The sequence below is a fragment of the Pseudopodoces humilis genome, chromosome 13 (assembly GCF_049639895.1).
Source record: "Pseudopodoces humilis isolate 2021_Gansu_Grassland_sample_001 chromosome 13, ASM4963989v1, whole genome shotgun sequence".
NCBI lineage: Eukaryota > Metazoa > Chordata > Aves > Passeriformes > Paridae > Pseudopodoces > Pseudopodoces humilis.
In genome coordinates this window covers 16651291-16670775 of record NC_142212.1, presented here as the reverse complement: position 1 = coordinate 16670775, position 19485 = coordinate 16651291, and the positions used below count along the sequence as shown (strand labels likewise).

Sequence of the window (19485 nt, the reverse complement as noted above, 5' to 3'; positions counted from 1 at the left end):
GTCCAAGATCATCTCAGTGAGAAGCCACAGGACCTTAACTAAAGGGAAGGGGTATCTCCCAACTTCTATTAGGAGTCATCTTTAACATACTTGTGAATTCTATCTGGGGACATAGCCTGACTTTTCTCTTTCCTCTGATAACAACACAGCTTTGAGGTGTTCACAAAACACCCATGTGGGATAACAAAGGCACATCACCAGCTGAGGAGCTTTTCCTGATTAGTGAAACTTTCTTTCCCCATTATTTTCTCAAACTGGGCAGCCCCTTAGAAACTCAGGTAAACCCTTCAGCTTCTCAGCTCCTTCTCCCTACAGCATATAGGGCATGGTATCACATCATTTCAGGTACTGAAGTAGCACCTTCCATGAAAAAATTAGCTCAATAAGTCTAATTCCATTGGGGGATGGAAGCAACACTTTTTCTTTAATATTTTTCACCTGGTTCAGCCTTCAGCACATCTTTAAACTGAGATTATTTTTTGTGTTAATGATGCTAAAGAAACATTTTGAAGTTTATTCAAAACAGAAGAAACACAAAAGTGCTGTGCAGGGGGCTAAGCCTAAAAAGCTTTAGAGCATGAGAACAAGCTTTTAACCTCACTGACATTTTTGTATGAAAATTGAGTAAGAACCCCAAAAGAGTCAGCTTAGGAGCCACAAAAAGGCTGCTTATTCCCATTTGCAGGATCTCAAGTTTATTACTTTGGTATCAGGAAACCCTTAAGCCGCCTCCTTTCCAGGGCTACTAATTCTGCACATTACCTGGAGAGCTGCCATGATGTTGTTTGCCCTCTTTCCTCTATTTATCTACTAAAGGAGCAGCAAGGCCTGTGGTCCTCTCCCCTCCCAGCTGAGGACGTTTTCCTAACTGAGGCTTCTCATAAGAATTAACACCATCTGAAAGCCTTTAGAATGGGGAGATATGCCAATTTATCTGCTTTCTACCCAGCCACTCCAGAAGTGGGTAATGCTTATTTGCTCCAATTACTTCTGAAAATGGCATTTGGAGCATCCCAGCTGGAGTCAGCCCAAGAGACCTTTCAGATTTTGGCAGTGGCCCTCAGCAGTGCTCACCATGACCATTAATTGGGGTGTTCCTGATTAAAGGATGGGTACACCAGGCTGGGCAGCACCCACAGGCTGGGCTCTTCCAGTAGCAGTGAGCTGGCTGTGTTTGAAACCACATCATCCAAAAATTTTAGAAAGCACCATGGCCCCATTAGGAATGGGCACCCAAGATTGTATTGTTGCAATCAAAAAGCCTACACCAAATGGATTCAGTACCTCATGGGGGCCTAGGAGAGAGCTGGGAGGGGTATTCTGACAAAGGCATGAAGTGATAGATAAGGGGGAATGGCTTACAACTGAAGAAGGGTAGGCTTAGACTTGATATTAGGAAGAAATGTTTTACTGTGAAAACAGCAAGGTGCTGGCACTGGTTACCCAGAGAAGTTGTGGATGCCCCATCCCTGGAAATGTTCAAGACCAGGCTGGGTGGAGCTTGTCTGGTGGAAGGTGTCCCCTCCCATGGCAGAGGGCTTGGAATAGTATGGTCTTTAAGGTTCCCTGCAACCCAAACCATTCTACGATTCTAGCTGTGCTGGAAACACACATGATGCAAACTTTCTCTGCTACTTAGAGGACAATGATGAGGCTTTGGTAGGCAAGGTCAAGATGTTTACCTGCTCTGATAAAGCATGAGGAGGTAAATCATCCTGTGCAACTCAAGTCATTCAGATGGTACTTTTGGCATTCCCCCCCCTCCTGCTTTTGTTCTGTCAGTCTGAAGAGAACAGCTCGTGTGATGTAATTTAGAAAGGAGCTTTTTTAAAGCTTTCACTCAGGAAAAGCTTCAGGAGCTCTGGGGGTATAGCTTAGCTCGGAGAAATAGAAAGAAAGCAAGTTTGCATTGACAGCTTGATCCCAGAGAGAGGTGGCTGCCTGCTTGTCTAACAGGTCCTCTGGGTCTGGATGAGGCAGAGACGGAGGAGCAGTCATATTAAGTGAACGCGCGCTGCCAATGTTAAAGGAACAATTACCATTATTCTGCATAGTTCACTGTTTGCTACTGCTATTTCCTTCAATAAAACCTCTTTTCACTTGCCAATTGGAGCTTGTCATGTAACAATATTTCTTATGCACAATACACATACTAAAATGCCCCTGTGTTTTTAATACATTTATAGTTGTTAACAATAGCGGTACAGCGACAGAAAAAAACTGTACTTGCTTTGAATACAGAACAGACTGAAAAAAGAATAAACCAGTGGCCCTGCTCTGAAGGATTAATGTGGGTTAGATTTTGCCTAATGTGTGTTAAAATAGTGACACCTCTGCCATTTCTTTGACACCCACTTCTTCCTCTCAGGGCCTGAGCTGTGACCTCCTTGCTTGGAAGGGGTTGCACACCTGAGCCCTGTGCAAGACTTCAGTGATGATTTTGATGTCAGGAAGTGTTGAGGAGAGCACTGGACTCTCACCTGCCCCTGTGCCTGGGCAGGAGGTGGACAAGGGGTGCCACTCCTGTGGCCTTGGCAAGCCCAGCCTGCTGAAGGCTGCCCAAATCCTTCAATCCTTGTGCATGGTGCACAAGCAGGTGGGAGCTGTGCTACCCTCCAGCAGCACCTGAAACTCTGGTGTTCAGTGCCTGTATCAGGCTAACAAAACTCCCTGTGAATGCAGCTCCTGGTGAAGCAGGACAAACAGACAGCTTTGGGGAGATTGGCATTTTCCTGGGGCTGTGCAGCTCTGCAGCTCTCCTCCAAGAGCTCACACAATGGAGACATTGTGTTACTACTGCACTTGCCAGCATCACAAAGCCAGGTGGAAATGACCGCAGTGAAGGAGCCACAGTGAGAAAAAATTATGTGTTTGCACTTCTGAGCAGGCTGAACCTCATATTTCATGCACCCAAAAGAACAAGCAGCTGTTCGGGAACTTTTGTATCACAATCACGAAGGAAACTTTCTTCTGCCATAAGATTTGTGTTTTCTAAGAACACTATTTTCTTCAGAACAAGTTAATATACACAGGAAAAGACATCTTGAGTGTTCCTGACTCTCCTACACTATCCAGGAATAGTGATAGACTGCGAGTTTAAACACATTCTTCCACTGCACAGTGAGAGAAGTGTGTTTAATGCTGTGAGCAGAACACTTACCATGTTTGCCTTTGCCAGAGCCGGCAAGACTACACCGTTTTAGGAGTACTTATTACATACATAAGTAACAGTGGATGTCATCTGTCTGCCCCCAGAATAGATGTTCTGCATCTTCGGTGCAGGGGGAAAAAGGGATTTGTGAAAAGATGCACAGCATGATACAACTTCTGCTTCAGATATTGCTAATTGTTTTATCTGTGGCTTTTTCTGAGGAGAAGAGCAAAGAAACTCAGAGAAGGCCACCATATTGGCGGCTGGTTTGGAGCCTGATCTGACCTCCCTGGATTTGTTTTCTCTGACATCTGGTGATACAGGATCAAGCCCTTGTGAAGATAAATAAGTAGTTTTCCAGCATGGTCCAGCACAGCCTGTTCTGCAACACCTGGGGAGGTGCTCAGATGGCAATAACATTAATAATGTTTATTACAGTGTGCAAGTCCAGCTCCCAGTTGTGTTCCAGCATGGCATGCAAGCAAGAGAGAAACAAATGGAAGTGTTTGCTAGGAAAGTCTCATAGAAGACATAAGACTCTCACAGATTGCCACTCACCACTGGGTTCAAATCAAAGAAAAGCTTTTATAACTTATTAGAAGATATGGAGAGTTGTAGTCATATATTATCATGTGTTAATTTATCACCAGTAGAGCTCTGAGGACTATCTGTGAGAAATGCTGCATCTTCTGTGATTTGCACCTCTATTTCACAGCATTTAAAATGTTTGGATTTATTTTAATATATATGGGTTTGATGGTATTCATATATGTGGGTTTGTTGGTGCTTCCCCCCACCACATGAAAATGCTGACAGTCTCAGAGCTGCTGTGGCATTAGTGCTGTGCAAGGATATCTTTGTGACCATAACTGTGTGTAATGCCTGCTTTGGGAATAAACTCTTGGCACATAACTTCAGTGTCATTCAGAAAGTGGCACAGTTGTCAAGGACCTTGGGACATGAAAGGAAGGCATGCTGTCTTTTCATTGGAAAGTTCACAAATTCTGCCTAGAGATCCCTCTGATATTTTCACTTTTCAATACACAGTGCTTACCAAAAATAAAACTGAGAATTTTAAGTGCTTTCCAAATTTAATGACACAGAGTTTTACACGGAAAAAATTTCTTTTGTAATAAACTCAGCATTTTCTGTTTTATATTGCCTTATAAATTTCCCCAGCTAAAGAGTGAGCAATTACATGAGGATATCCATGGGTGAAACCTACCTTTAATTACTGTGCCAGCATATTAAATAAAGCTCCATACACTTCTGGCTGCTCAGCTCAGGTTAGGATTTTGTTTCTGAAACTTGATCATATTGGCAGACAACCTTAACCTCATTGTGGGGTGAGTCATTAACCATGAGAGGAAGGAAGAGTGAATTAATGCAGCAGTGACATCGAGGCAACAACAAAAATTGTGAAGTTTGTTTCTTCTCTGCTTTGGAAACAACAAGGTCAATTCAGATGAGACAATACATCAAACCTTCCGGTTTTATTCTCTTCAGTGAGGAATAAAGAGAATTTGAGAGGTTTGAGTTAGCCCTGCAAAACAAGAAGCTGTCCATGAGCACTGGGATGGATCTGCCCCAGCAACCACTGAGGGGTGTGCAGGCAGCCCCATCAGAGGGTGGCCTCAGGGGCTCTGTGTGGTGCTGTGCATCCCAAATCCCAGCCTGGGGAAGAGAACAGGGACTGGCAGAGCCATGTGGTGACTGGAGTCACCTACTGATGTCAATAAAAGCAAACATTGCTAAGCCCTCCACTTGGAGGGGGAAGGACAGGGCTTTCAGTTTGTGTTTTCAGTTCAGGTTCAGTTTGTGACTTGTTCTGAGTTTCTTAATTATCCCTTTTAGCAAAAGTCTGCAGAGTGTGGATTTAAACAAAAAAAAAAAGAAACAAAATAATCTGGAAAGCAGACTTTAGCTTCATTTACAATACTACTTAGGGCTGTTTCATATAACAGGGCCACCACACAAGGTCCTCCCCATCCCTGGAGTGCTGAAGGCCAGGTTCCACAGGGCTTGGAGCAACCTGGTCTAGTGGAAAGTGCCCCTGCCCACGGTGGGTGGTTGGAACTAGATGACCTTTCAGTCCCTTCCAACCCAAACCACTCTAAAATTCAGTAAAACGAAAAAATCCACTCTGGGCTTAAATACAACTTCAGGTATAGCCACTCCATCTCAGTGAATCCCAGAGAGGATGATCTCTTTCAAGACCTGCTGGAATAACAACAGGGTGCCAGGATGCTCTGATCATGAAATTCAAAACAGGGAAAAGATTTTAAAAAATTACCTAACAGCAAGAAGCATGTGAAATGCCACAAGATCCTGCTGCTCCCTGGGTAACTCCAATTCCTGTAATAGATTTATCTCATGGATGCCATTTCAAAAAGTCATGACCGCCAGGATAGAAATACGGACCTAAAGAAAAATGTGATAGGGAAAGAAAACAGTGGCTGAAGGGGAATTTGGGAGAGCCAATCTACAAACAAGTCCTGAGGGCTCCACTAAGGCTCTCCTGAAGAGTGCACAGCTGTATCCCACATCCGGCCCCACGGGTTTCAGGGATTGCCTTGCCTGTTGACCAGCTGATGTTGCGTTTCTGCTGAAGTTAACACTTGATACCAAAGCTGTGAGGTTCCTGTGAAAATTCAGTGATTCATCCTGGTGCTTATCAGCCAAGGGCTCCTGAGGACGTCCCAGACAGGGAGCAATGGACAAGAAGGGCTCTGGGCAGGCCCTGCAAACCAGCCAGTGAACACACTCTGAATTTTTTCTATTGTGGTCATTTAGGGCATGAATTATGCCCAGCCTTTAACACAGATGATGATGTCTGATGCAACAGGGACTGTGGACATAAAAACCTTTCCATAAATTGCTCAGTCCCCCTTCTTGCAAAGTTGTTACAACTCCAAGGTGTAAGAGAACAGCATAAAATTCACACTGATCCCTTCAATTCTTTTTTAAGCATCCTTAAATCCAGCTCTTCTTTTCCCTGCTATACATTTTACTTTTTATAGTTAAAAGTAATTTTAAAGCAAAAAAGAACATAAACAATATACACTGACTCTTGACACTCCATTGCTTTTTTAAACTAGAATAATAAAAATTTGCAAATGAACAAAAGAGTGGGAGGAAGATATCTGATTTACAATGTTTTTGAGATAAAGAACACTATAAAAAAAGATCAATGTGAATAATAAAGCATTGTTAACTGAGTCATGACATTTCTATTCTCAGTGAAGATTTGAACAGTAGAGCTCTGCAAATGAGCACCTTGTGCCATTTTCAAAGTGGGAGGAAGACATATAATTATAATTTTTAAAGTGAAGAGAATTTAAAAAAAAAAATCTCTGTGAAAAAGTTTATTGAAAAACATATCGACATATCAATATGACATAAATTACTTTAATTTTATTAAACTGGGAGGGGGGAAAACCTCTTTTTTGAAGAATGGCTGCAGAAAGCATTCCTTGAAAAGAATTTTCTTTATTAAAAACTCTTTGCTAAGATGAAACAGCACTGAATGTCAGCACTACCGTATATTTATTCTGTAACTCTTCCAACAGCCGAGATCTATAAAAGAAACATATTTTCAAAACAGTTTTAACCTCCATTGTCTTGATCATTCATATTAACATTTTTCATGTCACCTATTGAAATCCCTTAAAGGAACCTTTTATTCAGTCAAAATTAATGAAGCCGTTTTCTTAAACAGTCTCCAAAAAGTAAAAAGGACGTAATGTTGTGCATTTTATTTGACATACGTTTTCTGCCATTTCACTTATTTGTGTGATGAGAGCAATACTTCATATTTATGCTATCAAATCTGCAGAGAAAAGTGATTTTGAGAGAGAAGAAAAACCAACTCTGCTCTTGCTGTGTGTGCAATTTAAATCTACAGCGAAAATACAGCATTGATCAGATTACTCCAATTGAGTCATTTAGTGCTTTGGCATTCCTGAAAGTTAGGGCCCAGCTGTGAAATCATAGTTGGGGCCAAACATTGCTGTTAGGTGAGTGCACATGGCTCCCATTTTCTTCAAAGGGAATGACACACATGGCCAATATTTAGCTTTCACCTCTTCCATTCTTTAGCTAGTAAAGCCAGAACCAGTGGAGTATATGCAGGCAATTTAACAGAATTAAGAAAACAATCAAGATTTTCCAGGACTTACTAGTGATTTGGGATATATAATTCAATACACATCAAAATGCAGATGCTCAGCATATTCTGAAAATCAGGCCATCTCAAATGTCTTGCTTTAAGCAGGTAAAATCATAAATTACTCTAAGTATTTTGGCCATTGGATCCTAACAAACTAGGTGTAGTACACATCTTCAAAATTATAAACTCCTATTTCTGACTTGGGAGAATTACAACATCCCAACCAAATTTTGTTCCTGTGCTGGCACACAGTTCTCCCCTGCTGTTACCATTATTTGAATACAGTGCAGGTGCCCTTCTGCAGCAGGTGACCCCTGGGGAAAATCCAGGGCCTGGCTCTGCAGGTCCCCTGGGATGCACTGAGCTGCTGGGATGGCCTACAAGACCTTAAAAAAGAATGCATCCCAGAAAATCTAGCTGTCCCATGCTGCATGCAGATCTCCATTTCAACTCAAGGTCAAGTGGAAAACTTTTCTACCATCCTTGCTGACTCTCCTCTTCACTTTCTCCTGACTCCATCTGTTCCTCACCCTTCTCCTTCGTTCCGCACTCGCCTCCCTCTTCTTCCTGTGTCCATCTGTTCCCTCCTTCCTCAACACAAGTTGGGGAAGGGAAGTAAATTCAGTCATTCACTGAACAGATTTCAAGATGAACCCCCTCCCTCTCCAGTTCTAACTTCATTCATCATGGTAAAAATTATAATGAATAGAAATGTTGAAGGTGAAAATTTATTAGGGATTGTGTTGCTTTCTTATATGAAAAGCAGTTAAAGCGGCATATAAACATTGGCTTCATTCATTTTTTCTTAATATATGGTATAATTAGTGAGAAATATTAGTGGAAGTGCTTGCTATGCAGTCCATCAACACATGCCTGTCAGAGCTTAGGATCTGGGCCAAAAGTTTTTGCCAGTCCTGTGATAGATTTACAATAAGCCTATAGAAGGCTTTACAGTTAGCTGGGTCAGTAATTCATGAAGTTAAAACGTATGCAATGAGGTCAAAAATTCACTATTGATAAAATACCCCCTCCCGGGATTGCACCATTAGCTTTGTTACTGCAACAGCAAAATAAAGCAAACCCAAAGCTCCTGTGAATTCCCAGTCCATCATCGTAAATCAGCAGTGAAGCACTTGCACGAGTTCATGATGTCATCTGAAGCCTGGGATATATTTATAGCCTTGTGTACTATTTCCTGTTTCCTTATGACAAAAATAAACAGTCTCCAAATCCCCTGCATCCTTCTGTCTGAGCTCAGCAGAATGTAATGGGCACGAATCTCTGAAAACTCCCGTGATATATTGGTCTAGAGCAGCTCCCTTCTGATGGGCCACGGCGCCCGCGCTCCCTCCGGCCTCTCCCATGTGGGCGGCAGCAGCTCCCATGGGGTTTTTTTCCATCTGCTGCACTCACTGCTGGGATAGTCCCACACCCCCTCCTACTTTGCCTCCCTGACACTTGGAGAGAGAAGGAAAGATGATTTAAGCCTCCAAGCCTTAGGCATGGAGTGAACAGCCTGGCAGGCACAGCCGAGGTGGAGGAGCTCAGCATTGCTCCGTGTGGGGACCTGGGCTTGCCACCACCTGTGGGGACCTTGGGCATCTCGTCCACCAAGACTGCCAAGCCATGAAGGTTGGAGTTTGGGCTTAAATTTCCTCTCTCCTCTTTTGCTGATGATTTGGGATCCTCATCTAAGGTTTCTGGGGTGTTTGGGCATGGATGATGTCCCACATTTCATCTCAGACCTTCCAGCTCCCAAATTTTCTGTACCTACCTGAATTGCTGTGTTTGCAGGTGATCCTCTTCACCTCTTCTTGGGTGGAACTTTCTCTCCTGGCAGTTGGTTTATTTTTTGCTTCCTTTCTTGAAACAAGAGAGAGGGTTACACAAACAGCACACCATGCCAGGTAACCTCCCTCTGCAAGGAAGTGCACTTGCTTCTGTTTGACCTCAGAGCAACAATGCCTGAGGTCAATGACTGTCACTAAGTGGCTGAGGGTGATAGCTGTGCCAGACAACATTTATTTGACATTTATCCCTCTTCAATTTTGTCTTCTTCTCTCCACCAAGACCGTCGCACCAGCTCCCTGCCTCTACTGGCCCTCCCTGGGGTGACGCCGAGCAGTGAGGACCATCCAGGTAAGCTGCTGGCACATGCATGCAGAGATACTCCTTGGCAGACTATTACATCCCTTAAACAATCAAGAAAAAGTGTTTTGTTTTCCTTTGGCTTTTGCTTTTTTGAAGCACTGCTGTCAAACCCTGAGGTTTGGGTTTCATCGTTCTGTGAGTCCTTTCAGACCAAGTGAGTTCAGATCAAGCCTTCATACATACAAGTTTTCATCCATCAGGTCTGGTGTAGCTCTGCCTGTGTCATCTCAGGACTGAACGGACATGGCACACGGCTTGTTCAGGGATGAGCATGTGATACATTAAACAGACAGGTAGCACAGCAGGGCACGGGATAAAAAACAGCGTTCCCTTGGTGCTTTTGCTGCGCTGATACACCAACATGCCTCAGGGGAAAATTAAAAATTACAGGTCCTAAACTGCTACAGTTTTCCACACAGTTTAGCATCAACCTTTGGGACTCCTTGCTACAGGGGCGTGAGGCAAAGGGCCACTGCCAGGATGGATTTGGAGCAAATGCCAGCATTGAGTAGAGCCACAGGCTCCCTTGTCCTTTGGTTGTAAGATGTGAATGAGCCCTAGGAAGGTCAGAGATCAATTCTCCTTCTCCTTCCATGGAGTCTCCTCCTAAACAGTTGCTCCAAGAGCTGCTTTGGATCACCTGCATTGCTGCAGTCGCTGTTCAGCAGAACAGACTACCTCTTAAACCCTCTGTCCCTTATCACAAATAGACTTGGAGCCCTCCTATGCCTCTGTACTAAATCTAATTTCAGAAGGACGCAGGGAAACTGCAGACTCCTCTTCTCCAGGACTGCAAGATGCTGGTTTGTGCCTAAAGCCAGTGAAGAGAAATAGAGGTCAGGGGACATACTGCAAATGCCAGTCTTGGTATCACTGCTCCTCCCTATTAACCAGTGGGATCTGGGGCTGGCATCAGTGGAAAGTAAGTGATTTACTTTGTGCTTTCGTGAATTTAGACTCCATAGTCAGCCATCTGAATCGCCCAACTCCAAAAAGAAAAAGAAAAAAGAAATTCCATGTGAGTATTGAGACTGTCTTTAATACAAACATGGGTGAACGATCTCAGGCTTCTACTGCAACAGCCAGGGCGAGTCCCAGCTTCCCCATGTGAGGAAGAAAGTTGCTACTTCATACTATTTAAAAATGGCACATTGTGGGGGTGTACCTTTAGCAGCCTCTGCCTAACAGTCTAACACTGAATAATCTGAGATTTCTTCATCATGATACACTTATTTTTCTCTTTAAGTTCACTTCAGTCATTGATTTCTATATGTTAAAAACACAGACATATGTGGACATTTGAAGCTGAACACAGGCTCTTAAAAGAGAGTCACAAAATTTGACCCTCTTCCCATCTCTAATTGTAATTTAGGGGTTTTTTATATTCTCATTTAACTGTAATCATAAATAGTATCAGTACTATGTAATATATTTTTAAAGCCTATTTGGCTATATCTATTTGTTCCAAACTCTCAACCTACTACTGTTCCATCCAGCAACAAATTATAATAGGAAAAAAAAAAAAAGTGCTAACCACCTTTTTTTTTCCTGCTGGTCTAGCATAATCTTTATTTCTTCAGACACTTTGTGCAAACATTAAATTGATAAAAGACATAATGTAGATGGACCCACAGCTGAACTGAAGGTAATTGCATAAAAATGAAATGGAGACCTATAATTGTACACTGCTTTAGCCTCTCCCGCAGTGTTTTCTGGAAGCAAGGATCTCACTTGTCATAGCAAGTTGCTTGTTACAGTGATTGCATGAAGACTTGATCTAGCTGTACAAGACAAGTATAACATTACTGAAAGGGAGCTTTTCAAACTAAGAGTCTGACACTAAAATGTACTGTATTTTCCAAGATGTAGTATGCTTTAACAAACAGAAGAGTCCCTGAGTGACAGCTTTTGTTACCCTTTTGTTTGATGGTGCTGTATTGAAAAATTCAGGTTATGTCTATGCCTTTCTATTTCTGGTTTTGATTTCTCTTCAACAGCACTTCAAGAATAAAAATTGACTCAAAGTATGAATAGTAGAAGTCGGTGGATACAGTAAATGTTAGTCTGGCATTTACTGATTACTTCTGTCAGACTTTTTTTTCAGTCTCGCTACTTGAATGCTTAAATGCATTCCATGGGCCATTGTATTGTTGCAGAACTGGGGAACTCGACAGATATATCATGAATTAAAACATATCTAGTTTAGATTTTTGGTCAGATTTTGAAAGTGGAAAATAATAGTTATTCTTGCCTAAGCCTTTTGATCTGATCCGCGTGTATCCAAAGGCTCAGCCTGGGTGCAGCTCTCAGTGTGAACAAACAGCACCCATTTGTAATATTGGCACCTGAATAACAGGTAGGGCTTGTGTCCTCTGGACTCACAAAACAATTGTTATCCAATAAATCCAATGCATAAGCAGGACATTGCTTCCTCCTAAGCTCAGCTGCTTTAATCAGCACGATCTTTCCTGGAGATGGCTTGTTATTGAAGGAAAGTGCAGGAAACTTGTGGAATGTCATTGATTTAGGAACACTGGAAAACAGTCATGACTGTACATGTAAGGACATCCAAAACACATGAGTTTTCACATTCTGGACTGAAGAGGCTGGCCAAGAAGTCAGAGAGAGGGTAAAAAAGAAGCTGTATTTTCTTCCTCTGAGGGCAAAACCATCAACAAATCATCACAGATGGGCAAACCCCAACATGCATAGCCCTGGATGCAGATTTTCTATGACCAAGGGTACAACCTCAGGGGAGAGCTGCTGTGCTTTGCACTGCTGGGTCACACCCAACAGAGCCACTGCCTATCCTGCCCTTCCCATCTTGCCTGTGGCTTTCCTTCATCATAATGCTCATGAAACCTGACAGTTACAGGTTTCTGAGACTCCTCTCCGTGCCACTGCTCTCTTACTGCCTCCACCCCATCGTTCACTCCCTGCCCAAGGCCAACCTGTAAACTCTCCAGGACCGGGAAATTCACATTTCCATCACAGTTCACTTTGTTGTCATTACGACTTCAAATTAGGACAATATCTCTGCCAACACACAATTTTAAAGCAGTGATTTAAAATGAAAATGATAGCCTAGTTTGTATGCTTATCTTATCCCAAGATCTTATTCTAACCTATACCCAGCTTTTCTGCTTCTATGTATTTCACTAGGTAAAAATGATCTAAAAATGGCATGAAACCCAACTACGAGCAGAAATTTAAATTAATTGCTCACTCATTCTGCAAGTAAATGGAGACATAGAAATCATAGAAAAATTGGCTTGGAAGGGACTCTAGAATCACCTTGTTTGGCCTCTGTCAGAAACCCACAGTCAGGGCAGGTTGCTGGGGTCCATGGCCAGCTGAGCTTTTCACACAACCACAGCCCTGCTGCGGCCTGTTCTGGTGCTTTACACATCCCATGATGAGGAATTAATTCCCTGGGCAGCTCCAGTTGCCTTTGCTGCAGCTTGTGACAGTGGCCTCTCCTTGTTTTCCACCTGTGCGCTGCTGGGAGGAGTTGGGGTCTGGCTTCTCCCTTACCCTGGCTTTGGACGGGAACAAAGCATCCAGCACTGTTCTTTGCCTTCTCCTCCAGGCCGAGCAAAGCCAGCTCCCCCAGCCTCTGCTCACACAGAAGCTCTTCCAGACCCCTCATCACTTCAGGGCCTTCACTGGACTTGAACTAGATACCACTCATCTCTCAAATCCCTGCTTCTCCCCTCTTCAAGCCTCATGGTTCCGCTGTTTTTTCACTTAACCCGCAATCCATCCATCCCATCCACTTTTCTTCCTCTCAGCTGCAAGGATACTGGGGGAACAGCTGCAGTCTCATCAAGGTTTCACTCTCTGTCAGCCTTTCCTTGGCTTTCCATTAACATGTGTCAGAAGTCAAAGGTACCTTAAACCCAAGAGACACACAGGGCCTCTCTTCAGCCTCCTTGCAGCCAAGTGCAGATGAACCACTCTAGAGCACTTACAGTTCCTCTCAGAAAGTAGCATTTGCAAAACTGAGGTGTTTGTAAAGATTGATTTTCTGTATATAGCTCAAGAGCAAACATATCACAAGATTTAAGTGAGATAAAAAGTGAGGCTGTGCTTGATGTGAGGTGCAGGAGTTAATCAGCTGTAGATAAGAACTGATGAGGTTTTATCATCCCCGCCATGGAGAGAATGACTGAGTTTCTTGGCCACTTGATCACTTCAGAGAGTGAGTGAAACTGTATATCAACCTATGTTTATCTGTGCCTGAGAAGTTCTTCAAGAATAAATTGAACTCAGAACTCTTCTTAACCTTTCCCCTAGTTGGGGCTTAAAATTAAGCTCTCCCTCTGGTTTTTGAGCTGCCTGTCTGGCACGCTGACAGCATGTGAAGTATCCCATCTCCTAGCTGACTTCCAGGCCAACAACTCAAGTGGGGATGAAGTTATGAAATAAGGAATCTGGATGTTAAACAGAGACCATCTGGCTGTCTTTGCTACAAGATTATGAGCCACGGTGAGCTGGCACATCTGCATCCAGGTACCGCCTACGTGCACATTGTTGGCTGTTAATTTAGGGATGCAAAGTTGCAGCTGAAAAATAACAAGATAATTGTTTTGCCTTCTTTTATGTCACAAATTGAAGTTAGGATATCAAACTCGAAATAGATGTCAACTGAGGCAATAGTTCTGTTTTCTTTCCAAACCTGATCCCACCCACTGGAAGTTAATTATTACTTAGCCTCTAAGACCTCTGGGTTTAAGAGAAAACCTTAGAAAGCAAGTTCACAAATAATTTTACTGTGAATAAACCTCTGTAAAGAGACTGAAATCATTAGGTAAGAAGGGTTAGGCCTTGGAAGTAAACAACTGTAGGTTTGAAAATTCTGCATATGCTATTCTTTCAGATCTCTGCCTTAGTATCACAGTCTTTTTTTTCCTAATCCCACCAGATAACCAGCTTACAAATGAAAAACACACAGATGAAAAGCCTATGAAAGGTATTGTTATGAGTTCTGTCGCAGAATTCAGCATCACAGACGCTTCATCAAAGGGTACCAAAAATGAGAAGAAATTGTCAGATGCAAGCAGATCATCCATTGCTTCCCTGGAGAAATGCAGAGAATTCACTTACATTGAAGATGATGCATCAGTACATCAGAGAGACAGTGACGGTATGTTTTATAAAGCAGATCACATTTGAGCTGATTTCTAAATAATGCCCACTGCAAAAGAACTATGTATAACCAACTCAAAATTAAATGTAGAACAGGAGGTTCAAGAACATCGCCAAAAGCAATGTTAAGTTGCCCTGCAGACATTTGTGTGATAGATGAGAATTTCTAGATGATCTTAAATTGTCAGTGATACTAAAGTCGTAGAAGAGGAGCTTAGAGCCTATTGTGCCACAGAGCATTTGTACTTTAGTAATGAGTGTTTGCACAGAAGCACCAGTGTCAGTATCAGATAAATCTATTCCTGGTTATTCCAGTGGATGTTAAAAAAAGGCTCTGTGAAGTATTTTAGAAGTTTCTTTTGAGTGCCTTTTGCAATAATGGATTAGTGTGTTATATCCAGTGGAGCTGGGACCTGTCATGCATATCATTTAGCAATTCCTAAATTAAGCATTTCTAAGTACAGATCAACACAATAAAGTGCCCTGTTCTCCAGGAATCATTAACATCTCTATTGTGTCACAGATCCTTACAAAAGGGACGTCTCTGATACATCTGTTGAAATACACTTAATTTCAAGGAAGGGTCTGAAGTATTTATTTTATTTAGGGGACTTTTCCTCTTATCCAGACACTCCCTATTTTTGACTTTGAGAACTATCTCAACCATTACTGGCACACAGGTGTGTCCCGTGTGATGAAAATAACAGATTTCATTCTCCTTAAAAAAGCTAAATGTGAAGGAAATTAACAACAAAAAAACCCCAATCTGTGCTTAATTAATAATGTTAAGGGCTGGATTGAAGCCAAGAAAACCAAAGGAAGACAGATTTGTGGTTGTCACTGCATACTCAGCTCACTCCACTCTGACAACTTACTGCTTATTCCACATACACAAGGCCAAATCCTGTTTGCTGGTGCTTGGAGAACCTCTGAAGGCAGAGCAATATATGAGGAAATTGGTGATTATTTTGTTCCCTGTGCTCAGACAAGAGCAAACACAACACTCATAGGTCTCACCAAGGACGACCAGAAAGGCTCCAGCAAGCTCTGGACCGGAGTTGTTCAGAGCATCATCTGTGTGAGCAGATGCCACCAAACAAGAGCAGGAAAACTTAGAGATGAGGCATGCTAGAAAAATTATTATAAATTCTTCTTTTGTGCTAATTAATCTACTAATGTAGGGAATGAGAGCTGAGGTCATTGTTCTCACTGAGATAAACGCAGTAATGCCGTTTGGCAAACAGCAGGGAAAGCAAAGGGGAAAACAAGAGATTGCATCTTCTTTTATGCAGTTTGTGGCTAATTTATTTTCAAATATATAAATGAATGCATAGGAATGGATGTCTAATTGCTAATATCTATTATTTATATACATTACCCCACTTAAAACAGGACCAAAAAGCCTCACACATGCAGATTTTTTGAAATGTGTTACATCCATTATCACAGTTCATGGTGTGTGCTCTGATGGGAATTTAAAAGCATCTTTACTGCACATCACAGAGTCTGTGCTGAAACATTACTTTATTATTAAAATCTTGTGCTTTTTGTGTGCTCTCTTTCCTGGATGAAGCCCTAAGAATCATATCTCTTCTCTCCAGATTACATAAACACCATTATGGTTAACACATTCATGGAAAAAAACCTGTTATTAAAAAATGAATCTTTGGAGAGGGAGAAAAAAAAATTGCCAAAATCCTTAATTAAGACATAATTTTGAATTCTGTCTCTCATATCAATGTATAGGAAAAAAATTTCATAAACATAAGAGGTCTAAAAAGAATAGTCTTAATTACACCAAGGACTACTGCATAAAATGATTACATTTTCTACAGTGTAAATCTCATACAATTAAATGCAGTGGTGTCACCTTATTAAATGTTTCAATTTTATAATTATTTCAGTTCATTTAGCTAGAAAAAAATATAAGCATGAATTTACCAAGTATCACCAAAATCTAGTCATTCTTATTTGACAGAACTGACTTGGAAGTTAGTTGTGCTTGTCTGAACCTAAAGAGATCTTGACATATTTAAATAAGTATTAAAATTGATAACACTGGTGCTAAGATGCCACTTAGAAGGAAGTTCAGACGTATGATATTTGTTCTTGCTACCTGCTTTAACTGCTTTTTTAATAAAGAAGCTGGAATGATTTTTTTTTTAAAATTTTGTTTTTCATCAAGAAGAGCATTCTAAAAAAAAAAAAAGCATAATTCTGGAAACTTCCTGGCAGTGAACTTAATGTTACGTGAGCTAGAAAATGCCACAACAGAACCAATGCAGTTGAATGAGTTCACAGTTAGTCATCCTAGGGCAAGAAATGTGGTTATAACCATATGCTTTCCTGAAAGAACCAATGAAAAGACATTCATATTGTTGAAGGCATTTTTCCATTCCAAAAACAAGAAGGGGAAAAAAAAAAAAAAAAAAAAAGAAAAAGGAAAGGTCTGGGTCTGTGCTCCAACTGGATTCACACAGTTGGAATCTCACACCTGCTGCACCCAAGCAGCCTCCCCAGATGCTGGAGGCTGAGGGGTGGGAGTTACTTAGTTGATTTTGGGAGGGCACAAACATAGCACAGAGTTTTTAGTCATGGTGACCAAGTTTTCAGGAATATTCACTGGCTCCAGACACACATCCTACACAATCTATTTTCCAAACTTTCGTTTCCTTTGAAAAATTGACATTTGTGAAGGAAAAGGTGAGAACTCTGTTTGGTGGGGAGCTGGCAGGACCCTGAGCTGAGACTCGGCCAGCACACTGCCCTCTCTGAATGCTCTTCTCCAGACCTCCTCTCCCTCCCTGTCCTTGGTAGTCCTTAAACATTTTTAGTGCAAACACTTGTGAAAATGAAAATAAACTCCAGTGTCACCTGTACTGGTGTTGTGGTTTAATCCAAGGGAGCAACTCCACCCCACACAACCCCTCACTCACTGCCCCACTGCAGAATGGGGGTACCAGAGGGATAGAAGGAAGAAAACTCATGGGATGAGATAAATACATTTTAATAGGACAGAAAAGGAATAATAATAATAATAATAATAATAATAATAGTAATAATAGTTTTTAAAAAAATTAGAATATATAAAACAAGGGATACACATTGCAATTACTCACCACTCACCAACTGATGCCCAGTCAGTTATCTGAGCAGAAAACCCTGCTCTTTTTCTTCCTAATTTATATTGATGCCATATGGTCTGGAATATCCTTCTAGCCAGTTGGGGTCAGCTGTTCTGGTTGTGTCCCCTCCCATCTTCTTGTGCCTCTCCAGCCTCCTTGCTGTCTGGGCATGAGAAGATAAAATTTGGTTTAAAGGGCTTGTTCTTCTGAATTTCACTGCCACATAATATTTCCATTCAAATTCATTTCATACAGCTGTTTGGTTTTTTTTTCCAGAGCAAATAAAACAGAAAATAAACTTTTCACTTGTCTCTATGGAAGTAGTTCTCATCAATGTATTTTTAGCTCACCCCTCTCGCTTCTGTGTAGCCACACTGGCCAAAACCTGGGTTATCCCAGCTCACGCTTGTTCTTACATCTCCCTGCTTTTCCTTTCTCTTAGATGAATGCGCAACACTTATCCTGGCCTGCTTGTTCTGCCAGTTTTGGGACTTTCTTATAATGCTGCCTGATACCTGTGAACATTGGCTGACAGATACCTGTTGTCCATCCAATAGATATTACCAGACCTCCGACGAAGACCACGGCAACAACGACTGCAACTGTGACTGTGACATTGATTGCAGCCTCTTTGAGTCCTGCCACGAGACTGGGGAGTGCCTGGAACTCGCCATGGAGATTTCAGAAGTCTGCTATCGCTAATAATTCCTCAAAACTACCTGACAGATTACAAAGGAGACTTTTTTTTTTTAAATATTAATCATAACCAGAGGTTTTGGCAATGAGGACTATGTGCATCTTGTTGCTCCCTCCCTGGAGGTCTCTATATCTGTACCATTCTGGTGGCATGATATCACAAGCTGCTGAAATCAATAAAGGACAAAAAAGGGTCTTCTCTGCCATAGATGACAACAGAATTCCTAAGTGCCAAGTGTGCTCACTGCTTTACCCACTGTCAATCCAAGCTTTTATAAACCTCTAATTGCTTTAAACACAGATTTCCCCATTCATAAACACAGAACAAATTAGGACATTATTTTAGGACTGATATATATACTAGTTCATCTTCCTAATGGATTCATACCTAAACATGTATTACACATTGTTGGTTATTATAAATAATTTATGATAGAGCATTATTTTATAATTAAAAATTTATTTATTCAATCTCTTAAAACACTCCTATATGCCCAGTATAGGTAGGAAAAAAAAATTAAATGAATAAGAAACCATGCTACTGGTAATTACAGCAAATGTCACAAAAAATCTCCAGTGAATTTTGTGGAGGAAGAATTTTCACAGGGTAGTGCAATTCGACGGCGTATTAATGTGCTGGCCCATGGTTACGCAATAACAGGTTCTGCCTATTGTTCACTATTACAGGAAAAGGCTCCTTAAGTGTAATTAGCCTAAATGGGAACTGACTGCACACTTCTAGAGGAGAATTACCCAGTGGATACTAGTAACTCCTTTGCTTGATTTTCATTTGTAAGACTTCTGCAAGAAACAGAATATTGCCACCTACTCCAGCGCAAACAGACATCTCCACCTGTGCACAAAAGATTACAAAATGACAGTATCTATCCTGGTTGTGCTTTCAAACTCCCTCTATCCCCATTCTGATGGGAGGTCTGATTAATAAAAAGGAAATACATGTTGTACATTACACACATGACAACAAAAGCATGTAAACTCAGCTGCCTGAGGATGCAGAACACAGGTATTAAGCACAGAGGAAAATA

The 19485-nt window shown here is 41.6% G+C and overlaps 1 protein-coding gene across 2 annotated transcripts in view; it reads left to right on the top strand.

The window, feature by feature from the left end:
• MDFIC2 (MyoD family inhibitor domain containing 2) overlaps positions 1-18461 on the top strand; it is a 43531-nt gene extending 25070 nt beyond the window's left edge. The window contains exons 1-4 of one of the 2 annotated variants that reach the window (XM_088062000.1): positions 9109-9226; positions 9390-9458; positions 14395-14616; positions 18186-18461. In XM_088062000.1, the coding sequence (XP_087918126.1) occupies positions 9220-9226; positions 9390-9458; positions 14395-14616; positions 18186-18445 (558 nt within the window). In that variant the 5' untranslated portion in view covers positions 9109-9219 and the 3' untranslated portion in view covers positions 18446-18461. Of the gene's footprint in view, positions 1-9108; positions 9227-9389; positions 9459-14394; positions 14617-18185 lie in introns of those variants that run through there. The other variant, XM_088061999.1, reaches the window with a different exon arrangement.
• Positions 18462-19485: the final 1024 nt, after the last annotated feature.